Source organism: Lacerta agilis, chromosome 2 (genome assembly GCF_009819535.1).
Source record: "Lacerta agilis isolate rLacAgi1 chromosome 2, rLacAgi1.pri, whole genome shotgun sequence".
In the NCBI taxonomy this organism is placed as follows: domain Eukaryota; kingdom Metazoa; phylum Chordata; class Lepidosauria; order Squamata; family Lacertidae; genus Lacerta; species Lacerta agilis.
Window position 1 is genome coordinate 31,803,385 of NC_046313.1, and position 23,872 is coordinate 31,827,256.

The following is a 23,872-nucleotide window of genomic DNA, read 5'->3' on the forward strand; positions in this document are numbered from 1 at the left end:
AGGATGCGCTTGGACATTCCCCCTGCTCCAGGCATTCGGGCACCATCCTTCCCCCCACCCTCCCTGCCTCCAAACTTTGACAACATCGCCCATCCAGGTGAGTCCCAGTCCCAGGGCAGCGATGGACCTAAATTCAAAGGCAGCTGGACAGCACCAAGGAGTGTGTGAAACTGAGTCTCTGGTTTCCAGGTTTGAAGCAATGTGGGCTCTGTGTGTGTTCATTGAGTGTGGGAGACTTAAAGAGAAAATGCTGAGGCTGTAGAATTAGCATGGGGAAGCACAAATGGTGCTAGAGAGTAGGGAGGAGCTTGGCCTGATTTGTTTACATCGCCCAACAGAGTCGAGCCCCAGAGGTAGCTCAAGATCTGCTGAAGGGCTGGATCACTTTGTGGACGGTCTCTTCATGCCTCTGCTGCATCATGGGACCAGGAGTCAGACGCCAGTAAGTCTGCTCATTTCTCATCTGTTCAATTGTGCATTGCCCTTCCAACAAGTCTGCCTTTCCATTTTCCGTCTCGTTTGTTAGCATTTCGATCTGTAGTGACCATTCATTTAATTCATGGTGAATTACGACTCTGTCCTACGTTCAGTTGCCTGATCCCAGAGACCAAATGAGGCGGATAAGCTGTGTACTAAATGTTGGGCTCTCTCTTGCTTCTCTGCAGGATATGGAGAGTGAAGGGAATCTGACCGGACGCATGAAAGGAGGTGGGAAAATTGGGCCCACTCACCATGGAGCCTACTCAGGTGCGACTCAAGCAGGAAAGATCCATCATTCGTACATGATGGGAAAGGGAATTCAGAGTTTAGTCCTTTGGTGGATGATAGCCACCAGCGGCTGTTCCTTTAGCAAGCATCAAGCTGTATGTGATCTGGAATTATGCTTGTATACATGGCACACACTTCATGCTGTTGGGTGTGAATAATGAGATTCTAGACGTGCACACTTTGGACATGTGTAAGCCCTAGGAAGTTCAAGGGTTTGAAATTCTGTCAGGCCTGCAGGATCAGGCAGGGACCTGCTTCCACTACCTGCAATGGTTGCCGTACCCAGAATGCCCAGCACCACCCTCACTTTAGGGCCAACTACGCCAAGGTTTGTCTATATTGGACAAACAGGCCAAACCCTACGCCAAAGGATAAATGGACATAAATCTGACATCAGGAATCACAAGAAAGAGAAACCAGTAGGAGAACACTTCAATCTCCCGGGACATTCTATACAAGATCTCAAAGTAGCTGTCTTGTTACAAAAGAATTTCAGAAATAGACTGGAAAGAGAAGTTGCTGAACTGCAACTTATTACCAAACTTAAAACCCTGGAGAGACCTGGTCTGAATAGAGACATTGGATTCTTGCCTCATTATACATGATGAAGCTGTTTTTAGCCATCTCACTCCTTGCCTTTTCCTGTAAGACGAATTGCAGTCGTCAACAGGTTTACAACACCTATCAGCCAATCACCCATTCCCACCACCCTTCTGAGTAATACCCCTTCCCACCCTCTCACTATATATAGGGTCTGGTGACTTCTTTTTCAGTGTATCTGAAGAAGTGTGCATGCACATGAAAGCTCATACCAATAACAAAATTAGTTGGTCTCTAAGGTGCTACTGGAAGGATTTTATTATTATTATTTTGTTAAGGTTATATCAGTGCAACTCCTAGGAAATATAAATGTTTTCAGGATTTTGCCTTGAATGTCATTCCCACCCCCCCAAATAATAAGCATTTCTACGAGTCCTCCGTTTTCTCCATTCCATCATACTACGTGTGGTGAAATAATTGCCTTCATTAAAACCAAATGGTAAATAAGCTCCTACTTTGTGGTGGTGTTTGCTGACTAAAGATGAGGGAGAAATATAGTTCCATTCATGTTTTAATGCAAACCTGCTTAATTCACACTTCCTGAAACAATATGAAATGACTTCCTGAAACCAAAGTCTGTACTTTTCTGACTTTTGGAGTGTTGTTCTCCAAACGAAACAGTGTCCAGAAATAGGTTTTATTAGGGGTAAGTGTTCATTGCGTAAAAATGCATATATCAGTTAAAGTAACATACAAAAATGCATCATTTTAGGGGGTATTACATGCAAAGATGTGCCTAGGAGGAGGAGAGGTGCACACTAAAATGCTGACTTTTCATGATGACCTTAAAAAAAAACTGATATGAAAATGTGATTGAAAAAATGAGAAACCAAAAGAAGGATGTTGCATTTTGGGCAGGAATTTAAAATTCCTCTTTGCCGCTCTCTTCCAGCCTTCCCAGCCTTCTCTAGTTATTCAAGGGGTTTGTACGTCTCTTGTGGTGGTTTGTGTGCATTGCGTGCTGTTGTCGTCCTTGGTGATGTCTGCTTGCTTGTTCAGACTTGGGAAGATACTTAGTGGGGCACTACAAGGATGGAGCCAGCAGGCTCTAGGTTTGCTCCAAAGGTATGGAGTGTGTGAAGATTAATAGTTAATGGAAACCGGGGTTGGGGGGGGGGGAGAGAGGATTTGCCCGGTGCACGTGAGCAGGACCATCAGTAAGTTCGGCTGTTTGACTTGGTGGTAACTTTCACACGAGACACAGTCTTTCCTTTTTCCGTTAGGCTATTCCGGAATGATGAGCATGCCGTCTTACCAACCTATGCCCGTCATGGGCGGAATGATGCCTGCCACCATGCCGATGATGCCAGCGCTTGGTGGAATGGGAACAATGCCAGGTAGGAATAATACAGAAAATGTGGCAAGGGCCGGAACAGGTTGAAATGCAGGAGATTTTGAGGTGGGGTAGGAGGAGGAAGGCTGTCATTCATCCTTTGCACAATAGATCACTGTGTCACTTTTCTTACTATCTAACTGGCTTGCTAAAACAGGCTGAGAAAAAATGTGTAAATTTAAAAACAAGTCTTCCTGCCTCCATGCGTTACAAATGACATAAAATCATGTGGAATGTCATCTGCAACTTGACACTGTACTTCTGTTTCAGTCATGCTTTAACAACAATTTTACAAGCTTTTTTTGGATTCACTGAATATAGTAAATATAGTATTGGAAAGAGGAGAGTTAGTATGGAATTGTGTTGCATTTTGCAGTCATGTCCCCTGATAATATTATCCCCATCTGGGAGGAAGAGCCTCTGGTTGCTGTGCATTCAACAGGAAGTAACCACATGCTGTGTGGGTCCTGGACGTTAGCTTTATGAGCCTTCATAGAATGTCTCTTTCTCTCGCTCAGCTATGGCTATGCCTCAGCCTCAGCCCATTATGCCATCAGTGGATCCAAACCAGATAGCTGCACAGCAACAAGCCTTCATCAACCAGCAGGCCTTGCTCATGGTAAGTGAAAGGGTTTAGGACAATGGGAGATGAGCAGGAGCTTTGAAAACATAACTATGCTGTTGCCTTTTGCCATGAATCATGTTTCACTTGCCAGTCGCCTGCTAAAGTGTTTATTATGTGCCACAAGTGTCCGGTTGTTAGGTTTTTAAGTCTTGTTTCAAATGTTGTTTTTGTGTTCCTAACTGTTTTTTAATTATTTTATGTATAAATCGCCTTGGGATGGCGGTTTAGAAGTCAGTTAATAAATTAACTGTAACAACAAACAAACAAACAAACATATAAGTGGTCTCAGTAGCTTCATCCCTTCTCTTTCCTCCAATATATATCTACTAGCCTCAAAATCCCCCTGGTCAAAAGCCTGAAACTGCCATGTTGATCAGGCCAAGGCTCCTGAAAAATTTGATTTCATGTTTCAGGCTCAGCAGATGACCCTTCAAGCCATGACAATCTCCCAGCAGCAGCAGCAGCAGCAAAAGGAGCAACAGCGCCAGCAAAAAGACAGGTCTCCTGAGTTTTCAAGGCCAAGACAAACATCACCACAGAGGAGGCCACTTGAAATTTCAAGGCCAAGTCGAGCATCAGAACAGGAGCGATCGCCTGAATCTTCAAGGCTGAGGCGAGTGTCACCACGGGAACGGTCACCAGAATCTTCAAGGCCGAGGCGTGCGTCTCCTCCTCCACATCTGCCAGCTCCAGCTGCTAAACCCAAGAGCCTCAAAAGTGCCACCAACCAAGATGCATCAGTGCCTGACCTACAAGAATCTCCTTCTCCGCCACCAGCACCGGTACTGGGTGTCCAGCAAGTATTCCGCTGTAGAAATGCCTGCACGACTTCTGCATCACAGCATGGTTTCTGCAAAACCACAAACCTTAAAGCATTGGTCTTCCGGATGTTGCTGATTTGCAACTCCCATCAGCCCCAGCAAGCGAGGCTAGTTGCCTGAAGTGATGGGAGTTGTAGTTCAGCAACATTTGGGAGTTGTAGTTCAGCAACATTTGGGAGTTGTAGTTCAACAACAAAGGTTCCCCCATATCCGACTTTAAAGAGAGAAAGAGCTGAACTCTGGTCACGCTGCTTTATGATTTTACGCTCTGCTATCAACTTGTTAGAAATCAGACCAGATTCTCACAAACAGCAGATAACATGGAAAACCTGTGTCCAAGCTGCACTATTACAAGTGAGGGCTCACATGACTGAATGCTACTCAATACAAAAGAAAGGTTCCCTTTGTATAGAAAAGATGTCAAAGTGAAAGCTAGAATGCTTTCCCTGACATCTACCAGTAGTTTTGTTGGGTTTTTCTTTTTTAAAAAACCTTAATGGGGAGCCTTCAGTCATGTGAGCTCCCACCTGCAGCTTGCAGCGTTAAAGCCCAGGCACAGGTTTCTTAAAAACTAGGTTTGAGTTAGGCATGACTGAGCTGCCACAAAATGCTATATATGGGGAGGGGAGATGTCTCCTCGTTTTATCAGACATCCCTGACTGGGATCAGTCAGTGAGGCCTAACTGAGGACATACTGGGTTATGTCTTTTAGATCCCCCTCCTCCACGGAAACCAGTCCTCAGACATCAGAGAGGACCCCATCTCTCGAGAGTCGTTCCAGAAGAAAGTTGAGTTCTTCCAAAAAATGGGTGAGCCACATCATGCTGTTGCTCTGGGCTTCATCCCAGATTTTACACATCCCATTTTTACACATCTGTATATTTTCATGTTCCACACTAATACAAATTACTATAATTATTAACTGCTTTGTGGTACTAATTGATTCCTGAGGAAAGTGCCAGTGTTTTGTAAGAACCTCAGTGCATTCCTGGGGAATAAATATTCTTTTGAGTTCTGCCAAGGAAAAGATAAGTATCTCTAGGTGAATGGGAGGCAAGGTGAGGACCTCTGTCAACAGGTCAGTTTTGTGCTTCCATGGTTCAGCTGTAATAATAAATAAAGAAAACAAAGATTAATAAATTAGTAAATTGATAAATTTATTATTTCTACCCCACCCATCTGTGCAGCTCTCAACAGAATTATTATTAATAATAATAATAATAATAATAATAATAATAATAATAATAAAGCGATAAAACACCAGACATTATAAACTTCCCTGAACAGGGCTGCCTACTAGGAACGTTTCTTCACCACCATCTTTAGCAGCCTTCCTCAACCTTGTGCCCTGTGGATATTGTCCCATCAGCCTCAGCCAGCATGGCCAAAAGTCAGGGATGATGGGAGCTATAGTCCAAAACACTTGTGAACGCCAGGTTAAGGAAGGTTGATCTATATCTGTGTGTACTTTACTAAACTCTCACCTTGTCCAAGAGCCATCTAAGGTATGACACGTTTTATATCCCTTCTGCTGTGCTTGTGCTACACTATCACTGCAAATAATATAAAATACAGTCGTACCTTGGTTTTGGAACAGCTTAGTTTCCGAACGTTTTGGCTCCCGAACGCCGCAAACCCGGAAGTGAGTGTTCCAGTTTGCGAATGTTCTTTTGGAACCCGAACATCCGACGGGGCTTCCGCGGCTTCCGGTTGGCTGCAGGAGCTTCCTGCAGCCAATCGGAAGCTGTGCTTTGGTTTCCGAATGTATTGGAAGTTGAACGGACTTCCAGAACGGATTCCGTTTGACTTCCAAGGTCTGACTGTAAAAAAGCATTAAAGGAGGATGCACAGTCAGCTTAGGGAGAAGAGGTGTTGCTGGGGAACATCCTAAGGGGCAGGCAGAGAAGCCAGGAGGGGCTCATTGAGTTCCCAGGCCTGATGTAGGCTGATCTGCTAGTATGGGGCTGATCTGCAAGTTCCTTCCAACCAACAGTGGCTTGTATTTGGTATTCTGACTGGACTGATGCTGCCAGACCAGACTTAAGAAATTGTGGGCGCTTGATTGCCCCTGCTTCTCTACACAGGGCAGCAGAAAAGTCATGTGAAGAAAGCAACTCCTCCTCCAAAGAGGTGGACACCTCCAAGTAAACCATCAGAAGAGCAAGAGACTAGCTCACAACCAAATTCAGGTAAGTTCTGGTCATGAATATAGTCTTTGCACAGCCTTTTCATTCCTTGCTGGCTGCCTCACTTTCCCATTCTAGCTTCAGTAACGGAGACGGAATGCAGCTAAATAAGGAAGTAGCAAAATACGCATGAGATTGGGAAGGCGCCAAGTAGAAAGAGCTAGCCAGGGGTAGAGAAGTGTGTAAGACAAAATCATTTTGCTTATTTAGAAAACAAGCGCACACACCTTTTCTCTTAATCCTCTGCTGCAGGTTCGCCACACTCTCCACAAACAGAAAATGACCAACATTCTCAACCAACCCAGGAGATACGGAGCATCATCAAAACTCACAAGGCTCAGCCTGTCCCACCACCAAAACCCATCATCCCACTTAGGTGAGGAATGGACCTTAGCCTGGTCACGGAATTAGAACACCTTTTAGATATTTGTGCCTGCAGAAGCTTCCATGGTTGCCCCTGTGCCAATCAGAGAACATCTAAAAGTTTGGTGGGTTGCCACAGCGTTGGGCTTGTCCACATGTCACATTAAAGCCATAGCTGATGCCAACCGTTGTTAACATTATCCTTAGTTTATAAAGCTTGGTTAAAGAAGAAGTATGATCGGATTAACCTTGGTTTGTTATGCCGCAGCTGAGTTTATCTGAGTTAATCTCAGTGCCACCCAGTGGCGTGCGGTGAAAGTTTTTGTAGGGGAACAGTTAGGGCCAGAGGAGCTAGCTTGCAAGGGTGATGGGGGAGGGGATGTTGTGTGTGAGAGCATCATGCCCCCCTCCCTGTCATAGCATTGCACCTCCCTCCTTAAGCTCCCTTCCTAGGCTTTGGAAGGAGGCACCAGGCATTAATACTCTAATTTACTGTGAACATTTAGGAGACTAGCCTAATCCCTCAAGTACGCTGACCACACACCATTGGTGCCACCTTCTCTGTGACTCCAACTTGTTATCAAAGGCCTTTGTGGCACCCTTTCCCTGGCAATGCCTCACTGTGACAGTGGCATCACTAGCCTGCTTGCTATTGCATTTGTAAGAGAATGTCTGAAGAAGGGTCTCTGAGGGCAGGCATTTTGTTGACTTTTACTGTTGGCCCATACAGCTAACTCACCAGAGCTGGTTTTAAGTTTTTTTCTTTTCCTACTTGACTTGCAGAAACGTCTCTAAACCTTTCGTGAAGAAGAATGACCCAAAGGAGGAAGCTCTGGCAAAGCTGGGGATTGTGGGACACTCACAGGTGAGTAATAACTTGTCACTTCCAGATGGTTTCTGTTGTGACACACCTAGAAAAACCAATGTGGTCAGCGGCCAAAGTCCTGTTGGGATTCTCCAATTAGCTGTCACAGTGGCAATAAAAGTGAGAGAAATCCATATAAGCCACTACATGCTCCTTAGAGAGAAAAAGTAGGATACAAGTAGGACAAATAAAAAACAACAAATATATATACCAAATGTGACTGGATATCAGAAGGCTCCTGACTTTTATCGATACAGACCTGCTGCACTGCCATCACCCCTCCGTCTGCATCTCTGCTTTTGGAGCAGTCTCATGAGAGCCATCTGGTTGAAGCTTATTTGGGTTTTAGAAAGGTGTTTGAGATTGAAATGAGGAAAGTGTCACAATTTCCGTTAAGAACCATTCACCACTAACTCTGATCCCGATGTCCTTAGAAGGCAAACTGTTGTTGCTTTACAATGGAATAAGCTCACTTTTATGGTAAGTTCCCTGCCACACCCAAGTCACCTGGAGTCTTGTTACTGATATGGTTACATTAACCCTCCAGTCAGGCCTGCTGGAGTGGGTTATCCAGAGAATTAGCGACATTGATGCCTCTTGTCTCCTGCAGTTTGAGATTACTGCCAGAAAGCTTTTCTAAATGGATTAAATTAAGCAGTTTGTTTGCTCTTCAGCCTTCCATGTTTCTACTCTAGGACTGCAGGTGTGACCTGTCGCCATGTTTAAAATGCTTCCCCTCCGCCTTGCTTTTTCTTTACACAAACAGCTGTCCTCTGCATCACCGGAGAGGAGCCCCCAAGCATCTCCTCCTCCACTGCCACCACCTGGCAAGTTGTCCAGCTCCATCAAAGAAAAGCAGCTGCCCCTCATGAACCTATTTGCTCGGCCGCCACCAACCTCCCCTCCTAACCCAGTGGTTCCTCCTCCCCCCCTGCAACCTCCACCACCCCTTCCTTCGGACGATGCTCCAGAAGAAACTGGCATGAGAGGTATGTGGAGGAGCTTAGATTCTGCAGCCTTAACTTTGTGATTAGTGAGTTGATCTTCTCATCCCCTGTGCCTGCTGATTATCTGTGGCTCATCTTTAGGGTGCAGAGCTATGTGCTCACTATCCATTCAAAGCACATTTCCTGTCCTCAAAGAATCCCGGGCACTGTGATTTATTGTTAAGGGTTGCTGGAAATCATAACTCTGTGAAGGTTAAACGGCAGTTCCCAGAATTCTCTGGTGGAAAGGATGTGATTTGAATGTGTTTTAAATGTATGTACAGTGGTACCTCGAGTTACAGACACCTCGGGTTACAGACTCCGCTAACCCGGAAGTAGTACCTCGGGTTAAGAACTTTACCTCAGGATGAGAACAGAAATCGCAGTTTGGCGGCAGCGGGAGGCCCCATTAGCTAAAGTGGTACCTCAGGTTAAGAACGGACTTCTGGAACGAATTAAGTTCGTATCCAGAGGTACCACTGTAGTGTGTATGCACCTTGGGGCAGCCTTCCCTGGGTCTGATGGGAGTTGCAGTCAAAGCATCTGCAGAGCCACCAGGTTGGGGAAGACTGATATGGGCCACAATTCAAAGTGCTGGTCATTATTGATACGAGGCCTATCAGAAATAATGTTCTGTTCCATGCACATCTGCTAAAACCCTTTCCATCGCAAAGACCACCATTTTTATTATTGTGTGTATAACAATTATTATTAAAGGCTATTGTTGGAGTCTCTCGACACCTGAAGTTAGGCAGGTGGAGACCAAGGAGAGTTTTCTCAGCCATATTGCCCAACATATGAATCGTCTTCCCCTGAGAAGCTGACATGACATCTACCTTGCTATCTATTTGACATCAAGCAGTGGTTCCAGCTTGGACTTTTAGCTGGTCTTAAATGTCTTCTTCAGGATATTGCTGACTTTGCTTACTCTGTGGCTTTAGCTTCTGTGTATTGTTCTTTTATTCAGTTTCTTGTGTTCGTTTTTATTTTAAATCGTACACAGACCAAGAAGCCTCGTAATGTAGGGCAGTTTAGAAATTCACCCAACCAGCAAAACCACTTCCATTTTAGTAAGTTTTTGTTTTAGAAAGGTTTTTACCTACCTTATGGATACGGTAGGCTATGAATCCGAACAATTCAACAAATAATCTACAACAATCTTTACTGAAACCCCTAACAGGGGAGTTAGATGGATGATGCTTTCTTATTTTGGGGAGAACATGACAGTGGATCAGTGGATAGTGAAGATCTTGGCAGTACCACAATGTATTGATTTGTAAGCCTCTTTGAGGGCCACTTTGGTGGAAAAGTGACATATAAATGGTGAGGCAACAACAACAATAATAATAATAATTTTAAAAATCCCTTCTTCTGACATCTCTTTTGTTACACTTAGACTCAGCTCAGACAGTGGTGGACGATGGTGGGATCAGAACCCAGCTCATAGGACACTCTGCTAGTGTTACTTTCTCCTATGCCAACCCTACTTGGAAACTCTTCCTGCGCAAAGAGGTATGTCAAGGACCATTGCATCCCAGCACTGTTTTCTGGAAGTGGGAGAACTGGCTAATCCAGCTTTGCCGTGTACATCTGTGTTGGGAGCATCTCGCAAGAGCTGGGAATCCTGCTCATGTGACCTGCCACGGACACTGCCCTGATTTCACTTCTCGCATTACATACACAGAATGTACATCGTCACTTCCCTGTGGGCTGGACGCAACTGCTGAGCTGTTTGTTAACCCTGTCAGCTCACATCCCCACAGTCCTGTCTTCAAATTGAGCTTGAACCATCTCAGTGTGTTCCCTCGTTCTAGGAAGTGCAACAAAACAAGTGTTGTGGTAAAGACATGCGCTGGCACGGCCTCATGGTCTCTCCCACCGTGATAAATTCTGCAGGTTTGGAGTAGGAATAATCCTGGGAATGGTAAAGGAGGAAAATAAATTCTGAATAGGTGTGATGACCACAAGGCCCGGGGCAGATATAAATCCACACACTGTAATAGGGATTGATTTGGACTCTGTATGTCATGTTTGCATGCCTTGCCCTGAGGAGGACAGGAGATGAAGAGCAAGAACGGGACTCCTCACTCTCCCTATGCCAAGTGTGTTGGGTGGGCGAGTTGTGTAAAGAATCAGCTGTTCTTCTTTGAACTTCAGTCAAAACTGTGTCCTTAAAAAAATCACTGGTTGGCTTGGATGGAGAGATAAATGGTTACATGTTTTGAAGACAGCTTTGTGTTTGTTTCCCAACAGGTTTTTTACCCCAAGGAAAACTTCAGTCATCCTTATTGCTTAAATTTGTTATGTGACCAGGTGAGCAGCATCTGGGGGGGGGGGCAAAGTGGGGAACTCGCTTTCCTTCTTCTTGGTCCATTAACATCTGCACATTTCTTTCTTTTCCCTCTTTCCTCTCCTTGAGTTTTTGTGCCTTCTTAAATCCATGCACCTGCTTACTGCTTTGAGTTTTGAGCTTCAAAGCTCTTGGACTGATGTTTCCAGTAAGACATATGTGAGTCTAATCAAAGTCAATCTTCTTTGCTCCCTCTCAGATCATGACAGACACTTATTCGGAGTCCTGCATTCAGATCTCCAAAGAGGAGAAGCGTAAGATGAAAGACCTGTTGGGTAAGCAGCACCCTCTCCAACCACTCAACCCTAAACCATGCCCCATATATCTTGGGGACATACAGCTTCTTCCTGGAATTAAAAAGCTCCTTGGATGCATCTGTCACAGGCTGTGCATTAGGGATGTGTGGACTGTCATGTGCATATCCTTTCTATAGCACACTTTGTGTTGTCTCGGTATTTTATTAACTTATCACACAACCACCTAAGATTCCTCTTGTTCCCACAAGTGTGATTCAACAGATGTTAGATATCCTGCAGATATAGTATTATTACCTGTCCTTCACTCTAAAATCCCAGGGTGAGTTACAACCATTTAATGCAACATGTAAACAGTTTATATATATATATAATATTATAAATATTATATATTATTTAATATATAATAATAATAATAATATATATTATATAATAATATAATATAATTATAATATATAATAAAATATATAATTAAAAGTTATATATATTATATTATATATATTTTATATATATATCATGTTTTTACTGATTTTCTCGGATAACAGATGTACATATAATGTCTTTGTCTTCAGTTCATAGATTCTTATCTGTAGGTCAGTTCCATTTGGTGTGAGACATTGCTATCATAGGCATTGTGAGGTTTGGTGGTGGTGGGGGGGGGGAGAGTTGGGAGAAAGAAGTGGGGTGGTGATTTTGCTATCAGATTCCTGCTTCTAGAATTTTGCTTTCCTTCCTTGAAACATTTGGGGTTTGGTGCTGCTTAACTAAGGGGGCTGACTAAAGATACGAGCCCATTTCTCCAGCAGAGTTAGCACAGCTTAACTCTGTTAAGACTACTAATGACAAATTTGAACCATTTCCTGTCTCTGCTGATTAAACATTTTCCTTTCTGCATCCTTGCCAGTGGAGTTCCAGGTGGGCATGGATGCCAGCTCCATTCTAGATGATGGGATAAAGAAAAGGATTGTGGTAGCTGCTCGTGATAACTGGGCCAACTATTTCTCTCGCCTTTTCCCAGTTAAGGTAAGTCAGGCTAGCTGTTGCTTGAGGGACCTGGGACCTTATCTCCTGTAAGGGGGGGGGGGAGAGAGAGAGACTCTTGGGTTTTGCTTGCGAGTTGGGTGGGTGATTCGTTTGTGTCCCTCAGCCTTTTATTAGCTACTTCTCAACATTGGTGCTGACCCTGACTAGGTCGCTATTTGGAATGTTTTAAACAGTTAAACATATAATAATAATAAATTAAGAATAATAAGAATAATAAAACAACTTTTATTTATATCCTGCCCTCCCTGGTCGAAGTCGGGCTCAGGGCAGCTAACATCAGATATATAACATTATAGTATAAAATCAAACAATAATTAAATTACCTCCTAAAAACAGGCCAAAATCAAATTAAAGACTAATTAGATGGCTTTCCGCAGGGTTAGGGTTGGGAACAGTAAGTGCTCATTGGCCCAACTGTGAAGCTACAAGCTTCAAGTTAAAGTTCATCCCATCCGTTACCTGATTGTATGGTGTCTTAGGCAAACCATTATCCCTTCAGCGTCCTATCTTCAAGCAGTTGGGGGCAAGGGTTGGAGATGGAGTAAGAAAATAGTACCTCACAGGGCTAATGTAATAAGGAAATAATTTATGTGACTATCTCGGAATGCTTGAAATGCTCTGTATGTATAGAAGGCAGTAACTATTAAAGCAGGCCTAAAACATCCTCAATGCCAAACCAAATGCATTCAGAATAATCCAATGTATGCGTGAGAAACTTGTACCTGAACAACTTAATGCTGCAGTTGGGAGGTTGCATATTTGAAAGCTGGCCAATGTGTGTATTGAGAGGGGGAGACTCCCTGCACTTAGGAAATGACTTCATTGACGAGGAGATACTGTCTTGTAGCCCTTTCCCTGGTGAATAAGTTCTCCAGCCCAGTTTAATCAACAGCTAGTTGAGTGACAATAACTTATCTGCTCAGCATTTCATGCTGCTCTGCTTCCTTATTGAGGAACATAGAAAGCTGCCTTAATGGTTACTCAAACTATATATATGCACCTGGCCCAGTGTACTGATTAGTGGCATGTCTCCAGGGTCTCAAGCAGGGAAGGGCCTTTTCCAGCACCCACTTACAGTATCCTTTTCTTACACGTGAGCTGCTGTGGATTGAACATGAGGCCATCTGCTTGCACTCCACCACTGGAATCACCAAGGCCAGCACCTGTTAGGAGTGGAGTGTTAAGCATGACAAGTTGTCTGGGCCATACCTCCACCCACCCCAGCATGCCAATGCTATGCACACAAAGGGACGCAACCTGGTTTAAATAAGACATAGGACACCTGGAACACACCACACAGTTACGTTTTCCTTATACACCTCCCCTTATGTTTACATGAGGCTTCCCCACTTCGCAGTGCTCTGTTTAATGGCTTCTCTCTCTATCCCTCCATCTCATTTGGTCTGGCCTCCAATGGACACATCTCAGAGTTGGTTGCCCTGCAGGATTTTCTGATGCTTCTTGCTACCTCTGCACTATAGGTGCCCCTAATGCCACCGCAAGACGTTCTGTCCGTCTTTTCCTCCTTCTCTTTCTTAAAGGGAGAAAACGGGAGTGATGTTCAGATTCTGGGCGTTTCTCACCGGGGACTCAAGCTGCTGAAGAGAGCAAAACCAGCCGGCTTCAATGCTGAGCAGCTGAAAACCCTTTGCAGCTACAGGTAAGAGGCAATAAAATCCAACTTTAAGGGGATTGTGGTGGGTTCTGGGTTGATGAGGTTGATGAGAAGCTGCAACAAGTTTACCCAAACCTGATCACTTTGTGGAAGAATGCATAATCTAGATCTAAGAAGTTGGCTGCATGGTGGAATGAATCCAAAATTATTAAAAATTGTATACTGCCCTATACCTGTAGATCTCAGGGTGGTTCACAAAATGGCACAGCTCTGTAGGAAAATCTCTTTGGGGAGAGTTTTGATGGCACTCAAGTTCCCAGTAGGATTCATAACATGTGTTGGTCTTTATGGCTATAGCAAAACATATCTTCCCCTTCCTTTGGTAAGCCCACTTCCCCTTGTGCTGTTAGATTGTAAGTCTGTGGTCAGGGCCTGTCTTGCGTACGTTAACTCCCGTGCAGCACCTGAGACACTTTGGTATAGTTTTATCTTAATATTTTCTCTCTCAAGATCAACTGATTCTCCACCTCCCCCATGGCATTTATGTACCAGTCTTAATGATATTTATCCCAAGGCCATTTACAATGCATATTAATAAAGGAAAAATAAGATATGCAGCAAAACAATTAAAATCAGTAATCAAATAATACATTTAGTGTGTAAATTGAAAACATGAAACATGGCTTGGTTCAGTTGCTTGGTTCATCTGGAGCTATTAACTCTGCAAACACGCTGATCGTGGCACACTGTAGTCTGGATTGGATGAATGGGTTTGTGTGGGAATCATGGAGGGATGATCTAAGCAAGGGAATGGGGCAGGATGGCCTTTCCCCCTTGTTTCCTGTTCTTTGCATCTTCTCTCCTTGCCCACGTCTTGGCATCTTTTCTGCTTGCTATTATATGTGCACCAACCTCAGATTTATTTTGAGAGGCATCAAGGCAAGGAAGGTCCCAGGGGCCTTAGGTGCAGCCACTGAACTTAGCCAGGTATAAAGGCCAGCTATATTCTCTGGATTTTTTCAGTTATTCAGAAGTGCTGTCCTTGGAGCTGATGGACCGCAGTACCCTTCAGTTCTCTCTGAAGGATGAGCAGCTCATTCTTCACTCTCGAAAGGCTCGGCAGATTAAGACCATGGTGGAACTCTTCCTGCTTGAACTGAAAAAGGTGAGAGAAAGCCCCTTCAAAACACCTTTACTCTTTGCTTTAAAAAAGTACAGGACTCACTGCCACCACCTCCAGAATAACCACAACTCCTTAATCGTGCTTTTCCTTCCTCTCTCCGCTCCTCCCCACCAAAAGGACTCCAACTTCGTCATAGCTTTGCGCAGCTATGTAACAGATGACAAGAGCCTCTTGAGCTTCAAGAAGGGCGACTTCATCCAACTACTGCGCATGGAGGGACTGGAGCCAGGTGAGAGGGTCTGGCCATGAAAGACCACATTATTGTTCAAAGGTTCCTTCCACAATTACAGGTCCTTAGCAACTTGCATGCCTGCTACAGGCATAGTACTTGGTCAGTTAAAACATCCAGATACAAATGATTTGAGCAGAGAGCCCACTGTAGAAATGCACTTAACCAGCTGCTCAATCTTGCTCTTAAGGATCAAGCTCCAAGGAAACCTGGCCTTCCCATTTGCAGCCAGAGTGAGCTGTGCACAGCATGGATTGGCTAATCCCTGTGACATCATCTCCATTCTACTTCAGAGAAGTTTTTCATAAAGTTATCATAGGTTGGTTTGTTTTCAAAAGGAGATTAGAAGCCAGCACTCACTTGAATGACTCTGCAGTGCTGTGATTAAAAAAACCTAAAACGTCCCAAAAAAGGCAGACAGTCCCCTAAAAATGCCAGACAGTGGGGGTGGCAGGTGGAGAAGGCAAGACAACTGACTGAATCCAGATTATTGATTGCAAAAAAAGAAGAAAGGAAAAGGAAGCCAGAATTGTCCTGCTGATATAAAATTCAATTACTGGGTGCTTTTATTTTTGTTCATCTGTGTGCATCCATTCATAACAATATATTAAACATATGTGTGAAGTGCAGGGTTTCATAAGAAAATACAGGCTCGGAAGCAACTTAGCTGGAAGCTGGGCATAGAAAGGGAAGCTTCATAAGCAGCCCTGTCCCCAAATGTCCAGATGTGAATTTCAGCCTTTTTCTCCACAGGCTGGCAGTTTGGCTCCGTCGGTGGCCGCTCCGGCCTTTTCCCTTCCAGCATGGTGCAGCCGGTGGCAGCTCCCACTTACCACAGTCTCCATCCAAACCGTACAAACCGCCAGGAAGCTGCCAGGAAGAGCCTAAGGAGAGAAACACAGCTGGAGAGAACTATTAGCAAGGAGGTGAGGCAGGCTGTGAGGAGGAAGAGGAGGAGGCGGCGGTGGCAGCAAATGATTCCACAGTTTCTCTCATGGGTGGGGGGAAATGCTCTGACAGGGAGTAGGGCCTGTGGATTTGAGAGGTCTGTGAGGAAATAGAGATCCAAAACAGTTCTGCAGTGGGAGAGAAAGGTTGTTTGGGCGTTGTTGTTGTTTTGCTGTTGGAAGCATATGTAGACAGCTATTAATTATAATTATTTACTTAGAATGATTTATTTACTTTACTTAGAATGACTTATTTATGATTTGCTGAGTTATAAAATAATTATTTATGTACTACTGTTCATTTTTTTAAAAATCAGAGCAGTTTTCCCAACAGTTATACATAAAACCTGAAGTGACGTCTATATGAAGGTTTTTCCCTTCTTGCCCCATCAGAACTTGACCCCCAGCCTGGAGTCAGAAGTCAATAGTACAACAGCCAGCACTCCTCCTTGCAACTATACTATGATGGAGTTTGCCGCAACACACTTCCAGGAAGCCCAATCCGCGTGAGTAATATGCACCAGAGGTCCTTAATCATTGTAGTGGGTGCTTCCAGAATGGTATCTGTTATGGGATGGGTGCTCCTCATGTATGCAGTTTTTCACAGTAGTTATGCAACATGGTTGGCATCAAAACACTAGCCAGTATTCCCCATCCCATTTAATATATATATATATTTAAGATGGTATTAAAATATTTTAAATGAATAACACTCTGCTGACCTCTCCACTCTCTTATTTCCTTTATACAAGAGGTAGGGAACCTTCTTTCCTGCAAAGGACCTTTGACCAATGGGAAAAGTCAGTTGGAGGTTGCAGCCAATAGCAGGGTGGGCTCCCAGCTGAAAGTGGGTGGGGAGAGGGCCAAAATTGAGTAGAATTTGCAGCAACACTGCAAGATGTTGTAGCTTTGCCGACACTTTCAATCTGCCACTCCATCTCTGAGGGCTGCCTGACATTAGGCTGCAGACCACAGGCTCCTTACCCCTCCAGCTTTATGCCATATTTCTTGTCCCACTTCCACATAGGAAGTTGTATGCAAAAAGGTTCACAAGGAAGGCATTCCTTTGGCAAGGTCTTTGCCCCCACCCACCCCAAATTTCTTTGGACACATATATTCTTCCCCTCCCCTCCTGCCACCTTTCTCTGTACCCACTTATTTTAGGTTACTAATATTTCAGAATGTGTAGGCATGTGCAATGGTTTGAGTTTGCAGTATAGTAAGCACACAACTTACGCAGGGGTTACACTCCAGGGATTGCTCCTAAAGCCAAAATCATAGAATTGTACAGTTGTTGTTTTTTGCCCACAACCCTGAGATTAAGAATCTCATGCTCCTGTACCTGCGGGTATAGGCCGGTATACAAATGTAATAAATAATAAAATAATAATAATAATGCTCTGCCGACTGAGCTATCCTAGGAGCAATCATGTATAGTCAAAACACATTGGGTGCAATGGCAGGTGGGATTGCCAAAGTCTTTCCCCCCTAGACTTCTGCCTCCTTAAAAAAAAAATTAAAAAAGTTTTCCAAGCACGTAAAGCTGAACGCGCACATTAAACACAGTAAGTTGCGTGCTTACTATATTGCCCTAGGGCTTTGAAACAAGAAATGTACTGTTTCTAGTGATAGCGCGTACACACACACACACACACACACACACAAAAGTGGAAAAACATTGATGAGAGTAGGAGACTCACTGGAAAAAGAAACCTCAAAGGTAAGAATACTTCTAGAACCTTCTTTTTCACGCAGATAACCCGAAGAAAGCTGAGCCTGCTCCTCTCCCACTATATCACTACATGCTTTTTAAACCAACTTCATATCAAATTGGCAGCCGAATACTCACTTGTGTCTCTGGAGATATCCATGGAACAGCTACCCTATCAGCAATGAATATTATAACAGCCATAAATAATATCCTCTGAACAATCCCTTCTGTAAGAGAGCCACTCTTACATTTGTGTTTGGGAGCTGGACTACTTGGACAAGAGTTTGGAAGATAAAGACTGCATTGCCCATTTTAGAATTCATTTGCTACGCTGTCAAAATGAACACAAAGAAGCTACCATATGATGCCTTTCAGCTGATGGTATATAACCTCTCAACTCCTGTGAATACTTCCAAATCTAACAAACACTTTTGGAAAGAATGTGGACAAATAGGCACCTACTTCCACCTTTGGTGGGAATGCCCTCATTCAATACAATGGTTTTGGAATGTCTGCCAGAACAATTGCTCTCCAGGCCATGTGGGGCCTCCAAAACTATGTTAATGAATTGTTTTGAACACAGTCATTCTGGTTGTTTGGATAAAGACTTCCATAAACAACTGTACATGACAACAAAATGATGACTAGTGAGGAAGTGGAAGCATGTCAGCAATAGGGTCGCCATCCATCCAGATTTTCCCGGACATATCCAGAGTACTGCAGTCAGCAGCAGTGTCCGGGCGGAAATTGGGAAAACAGAATCTGGGGAAATCCAGACGTATGGCAGTGTTGCTGTTTTTGCCATTTTCCCCATAAAAATAGCTCGAAAACCCTAGTCAGCAACCTTCCCAGAAAAATATATTGATAAGATATGGAAAATACTGGCTACATGCTAAATTATCCATCTATTACTTCAGGTAGCAAGGAATCTCACTCGAAAGAAGAGTGTTATGACCCCATGGTTTCGTTTATGTTTCCTTTGCTGAGTCCTTACTAGGCCATGAGCCCATTCCCTTAAAATACTAATGTGCATATTTAATTTGATTCATTCCATAGAATTTATCATGCCCATCTTACTAGAATTCTCAACAAAATCCCAGGAATCATGCAAATTCCTTACTATTCAGTTTCTATTTCTTCATTCCATTTTTACTGAAATCCCTCTTGGTGTGCTGTAATGATGTGCTGAATTTTTTTGTGAGTTCAGTAAACCTAAATAAAATATAGTTAAAATTATTTTTCTTGGAATATAATCAGATAGCATTTAATCTGCCTTTTGTATATTTCCACACACATGCCAATAAAATCATGTTTAAAAGTTCTAACTTGTCTAACTTGCCTGCATTTGTGTTACTATGATGAGGTGGTACTAAGATCTAAAGGAGTTGTGCTAAGGTAGCATTACATTTTCTGATGACAAAATTTCCCCAGGTTGGGACCTGTCTGACATTTTCTTTCATACCACTTCATAGGAAAGTATGGGCATCATGGGATATTAAGAGAGGAGAAGTTCATCCACATGACTTGACATGTACCTCAAAGTGTTGCCCAGACCAAGAGGAAAGGATTTGGAGTTGCTTTGGAATTCCCCACTTCCAGGGCTGACGTTGATTAATTGATATGCATCTAAGTTATGCAACATCTACCCTCTTCCTAGAAAGGGCTCTCTTTTCTCTTCATGCCATCCGTTTATTATTGTAGACTGGGGAACTGTGAAGTTTCCACCACAGCAAAACAAAAACAAAACAAAACAAAACCTTCAATTCACTCTTGTTTTTTATCGTCGTTTCCCCAGACCGCTGGTAGTCCATGGACTGCAGCTTATGAATCACTGTTGGAAACATATACTGTAAAGCTGCTTTAAACCATTTCAGGCTCCGTCCTTCTAACAAAAGACTGTGAATGTCTGGAGCAGGGAACCTCAGGCCTTGTGAGGGGGCAAGTGAGTCGCCCTCCAGGACCAATTCTAAAGGCTCTCCCTGAGCCAAACGCCTCTGCTTCACATCCCAAGTGTCTTTGCCTGGCTGAAATGTGTCATTGAACTCAGAAAAATTGGATGAAGGATTCAGAGGTGTGTGTGTGTGTGTGGAATCTAGCCTGCTGTAAAATGGTAAAATTTCCATTCACTGCTCCACCCACTTTTGCCTTCGGCCTCATCTACTGGCCTCATCTACTGACACGTGATGTGGCCCTTGGAAAGTTGCCCAAAAGGGAATGTGTCCCTCAGGCTGAAAAGGGTTCCCTACTTCTATATTCACCTGTTCCAGGTCTCCAGGGGGACCTGATACCAAATAAATCTAGGAGATGCCAGGGATAGAACCTGCAACCCGCATGTGCTTTGCCACTGAGCTATGACTGCAAAGTGGCTGGAGAGTAGGCCTAGGGCATAATGTCAGACTAGATTCTTGAATGCTTTTTTCTCCTGGGTAATACCCTGATCTTCTGTCTCTGCTAGGCTGGGATGGAAGGGGATGAGTGCTGAACAGAAGGACCCAGCTCTCATGGTTCAGCATACCAAGGTAAATCAGAGGGAGAGGGGAGTCATCTCTGGGTAGTTCCTTTATCACCTGGAATGTGGATAGTTGAAAGATGCCTGATAGACGGGCAGCTTCCCTTTTGGAAGCCAGTGCTGAAGTATCTGATGGTGCTTGTTACATGGGTCACCAGGAAGAGGGCCTTCTCGGTAGTGGCTCCCGCCCTGTGGAACGCCCTCCCATCAGAGATCAAGGAAATAAGCAGCTATCTGACTTTCAGCAGACATCTGAAGGCAGCCCTGTTTAGGGAAGTTTTTTTAAAAAAATGTTTGATGTTTTATCGTGCTTTTAATATTCTGTTGGGAGCCGCCCAGAGTGGCTGGGAGAACCCAGCCAGATTTGCGGGGTAGAAATAATAAATTATTATTATGGGCGTGCACACTTCTACTAGACCCACTTGAACTTGCGCTGAGGGTATCAGCTGCCCTCTTGGGCTTTGCCTCTTCTTGACTGCTTGTATTCTGACCTCGCAGGAACCAATTAAAGAATCACTCCTGTTCTACTCTGATGGCAAGATGAATGACCTGGCTACGAAAAGTTTTTTGAGTAGGTGATTTTTCCTTGTGCTAGGCATTTGGGGAGGTGGCAGTGGCTGTATTTCCAGAGCTCTGGGATAGGTCTCATTTATGGATTTCTGGCATCAGGGGAATGGCCTGAGAGCATTTCTGCTTCTCCCCTAATGGGAGAAACCATTATCCAGACATTTGACTTTCCCCTTGGTTTGTCAATATTGGCAGAAACAGAGGCTACAGATTTCTTAATTTTTCTATTCCCAGTGCCTTTTTTTTTTAAACTTTTCCAGTTTTGAAGTAGGAGCAGAAATTAATGCTAGCTCCTGTTTTGCAGCCCTGATGAGATTCATGGGAGACCAGCCAGGCCTCAAGAGCAAAGATGAGGTTGATTATGTCTATGAAATCCTCCAGGTTTGTGGCTCTTTTTATGAAGGGCTTGTGTGGGTGATGGCGACCAGAATGGGCTAATGTTTGGGGAAGGGAAGATCACAGTCTCTCCTAAGCGATGCTCGACTCCTATAAGGATGGGAAGTAAATAATCGTATCAAATTTTTTTTTAATGAGATTTTTATCCTGCCTTTCTACTTCAAATAGGGAGACCCCACGAGGGCCCCTACATCATTAATTTTTTAAAAAACCTCAGAGATAAAGCAATTTAAAATACACAGTATGGGAAGCCAAAACAGAACAGTATCAGGGAGCAAAGTAAAAAGTAAATAAAATAAGCTAATCAGGAAAGTGCCATTGCATTCAAGTCCTGCTTGTGGGCTTCACATAGGCATTTGGTTGAGCACTGAAAGGACAGGATGCTGGACTAGATGGGTCATTGGCCTGATCCAGCAAACGATTTTTAATTCTTATGTCTGGCCAAATACCTGCTGATGAAAGGGAAGGAAAAGCTGGAAGATACCAAACACAGGTGAGTGTCAGAGGGACCTTTTAGATGCACGAACGTGCTTATTGAGCCAAATTATTTTAGAATATTCTGGTTTAGGGGGTGCTATCTTAAGTACAACCCAATCAAATCTTTGGACTCCCAAACCGTTGCAAAATTATTCTAATGATCGTCATCTTAAACTAGTCAAGCTAGAGGCATTCCTGGGACAGGGAGTTCCACATCCTTTGCCCTGCATCAGAGAAAGGCCCTTTAATCCCGTGTTCCTACCAACCACAACTTCATGGGACACACATAACAGCCTCCTTCACTGACCTCAGTGGATGGGCTGGATTGTCTGAGAGGAGTTGGATAATATTACCAATCCACTGATGGCTGCCTTGGGGGAAGAGGTGCCAAGTAGGAGTCAGCTTCGAAAAGACAGGCCCTCATTATGCTGCCTTAAGCATCGTCCCCCTCTATTGACCTCTGCATTGCCCAATCCCATGCAAGATAATAAGTCAGGAAGCAGTATGGAGGTCTTCCTACTCTATGTAAGTTAAGGAGGTTCCGAAATGTACCCGCTTTACCCTCTTACACTTCCCTGCCTTGTACAGCTGTGCAAAGAGAAGGAGAATCTGTGTGACGAGGTTTACTGCCAGGTCATCAAGCAGATCACGCGGAACCCCAGTCAGTAAGTACCTCTGCATGTGTGTCTGTGGGCGGTGGAAGCTCTGAAATTGAAGGAATAGGGGAACATGGGTGGGGATAATTGGCATGTCGGTGTGAAGTGTTAAGTAAGTGAGCCTGTATTAGAAAAGAGGAGATGTAGGTGTTATTTGAGTGAAAATTTCATCATTAGAAAAGCAAGATCTTTTGGTGGGTGGGTGGGAGTGAACCCTAATGATGCAATTTTTTACATTGATTTAACTGGCTGTTGGCTCCAATCCATTTAATTTTTTTGCAAAATTGGAGTGGTGGAAGAAAAGCAGAGATCTGAGTAATGGATTACTGATGAGCCCCATCGCTGAGGCTCTGGGAATGAGCCGGGTGTTGGATTTTAAAGGAGTTGTTTATGTATATTGCAATCCCTGCCCCGCCTTTCCTCAAAGAATCTCAAGTTGGGGTCCTTGGGCAGCCCCCCACTTTATCCTTACAACAGCCATGTGTAGTTAGTCTGAGATATAGGGACTGGCCCACAGTCTAAGCACCATAGCCTAGCTACTACAGCACACTAGCTTCAAAAAAGGAATAATAATGAAAACGTTCTAAACCAGAAGTGCAGGGAGTCCTTTCCAAATATTATCTGGCTTCTATACCTGTAGTACTACACTTGCAGAACTCTAGCTCTCATCAGCCCAAGTCAGGCATGTCCAAAGTCTTTTTCGGGGGCCTAATCCAGGCCGCCGGTTGGTTTAATCCGGCCCCTGTGGCAGCTTATTTCCTGGGGTAAAATCCTAAAAAAAAGCTCACCAACTTCAATCCTAAAAAACGGTCAACAACTTTCATGGAACATTGTTGGTTTTCTCTGTAACCCTCTTTGGCTTTTATTGAAAACAAGATCACAAATACTGATGATTCCACGAATTCAGCACTAGCCCACCAGTTCCCAGGCATTGTGGCCGCCCATTCAGCTGCACTACTGAAATGTCAGGGTTACGTAGCTCTCATTTATGGTCTGTTATAAATCAGGACTGATCCCATTCATGTGAAGGGAGGAGTCAATGAGAAAGCAGTCTAGCCTCAGATATCAAGTTGGGACTATGGTACATCCTCCCGTCCCTCTGCTGTCTTCCTCGCTGTCAATCATGGATTGTATGTTTATCATCTGACGACTGTAGCTGTGGGCTTGAATAAAGGGAATTGTAATGTTGAAGTCAGGGCTTAAACAATTTTTTTAAATTAAACTGCAAACTGCCCTTCATCTGTAGACTTCAGGGCAGTTCACAAGTTAAAAACACAAAATACACACTCAAAACAAAACAATAACCTCCCCATGTGTTGATACAGTGGCTTTTGTGCCTTCCAGCTGCTGTACCCTGCCTGCCTCACTGCTGTGAGGCTGTCATTGC

General features: G+C 43.9%; 1 protein-coding gene across 1 annotated transcript in view; it reads left to right on the forward strand.

Moving 5' to 3' along the window:
* The window catches only part of MYO15B (myosin XVB), a 65,540-nt gene that overhangs the window by 28,507 nt on the left and 13,161 nt on the right, over positions 1-23,872 (forward strand). The window contains exons 17-40 of the mRNA XM_033136200.1: positions 3-162; positions 269-442; positions 666-747; positions 2,592-2,705; positions 3,220-3,320; positions 3,740-4,108; positions 4,860-4,956; positions 6,232-6,336; positions 6,586-6,709; positions 7,480-7,561; positions 8,328-8,550; positions 9,944-10,059; positions 10,801-10,860; positions 11,097-11,172; positions 12,056-12,174; positions 13,737-13,855; positions 14,834-14,975; positions 15,111-15,222; positions 15,976-16,148; positions 16,563-16,675; positions 20,336-20,399; positions 20,888-20,960; positions 21,261-21,337; positions 22,418-22,494. Coding sequence (XP_032992091.1) covers positions 3-162; positions 269-442; positions 666-747; positions 2,592-2,705; positions 3,220-3,320; positions 3,740-4,108; positions 4,860-4,956; positions 6,232-6,336; positions 6,586-6,709; positions 7,480-7,561; positions 8,328-8,550; positions 9,944-10,059; positions 10,801-10,860; positions 11,097-11,172; positions 12,056-12,174; positions 13,737-13,855; positions 14,834-14,975; positions 15,111-15,222; positions 15,976-16,148; positions 16,563-16,675; positions 20,336-20,399; positions 20,888-20,960; positions 21,261-21,337; positions 22,418-22,494 — 2,952 coding nt within the window. The remainder of the gene's footprint in view (positions 1-2; positions 163-268; positions 443-665; positions 748-2,591; positions 2,706-3,219; positions 3,321-3,739; positions 4,109-4,859; positions 4,957-6,231; positions 6,337-6,585; positions 6,710-7,479; positions 7,562-8,327; positions 8,551-9,943; positions 10,060-10,800; positions 10,861-11,096; positions 11,173-12,055; positions 12,175-13,736; positions 13,856-14,833; positions 14,976-15,110; positions 15,223-15,975; positions 16,149-16,562; positions 16,676-20,335; positions 20,400-20,887; positions 20,961-21,260; positions 21,338-22,417; positions 22,495-23,872) is intronic.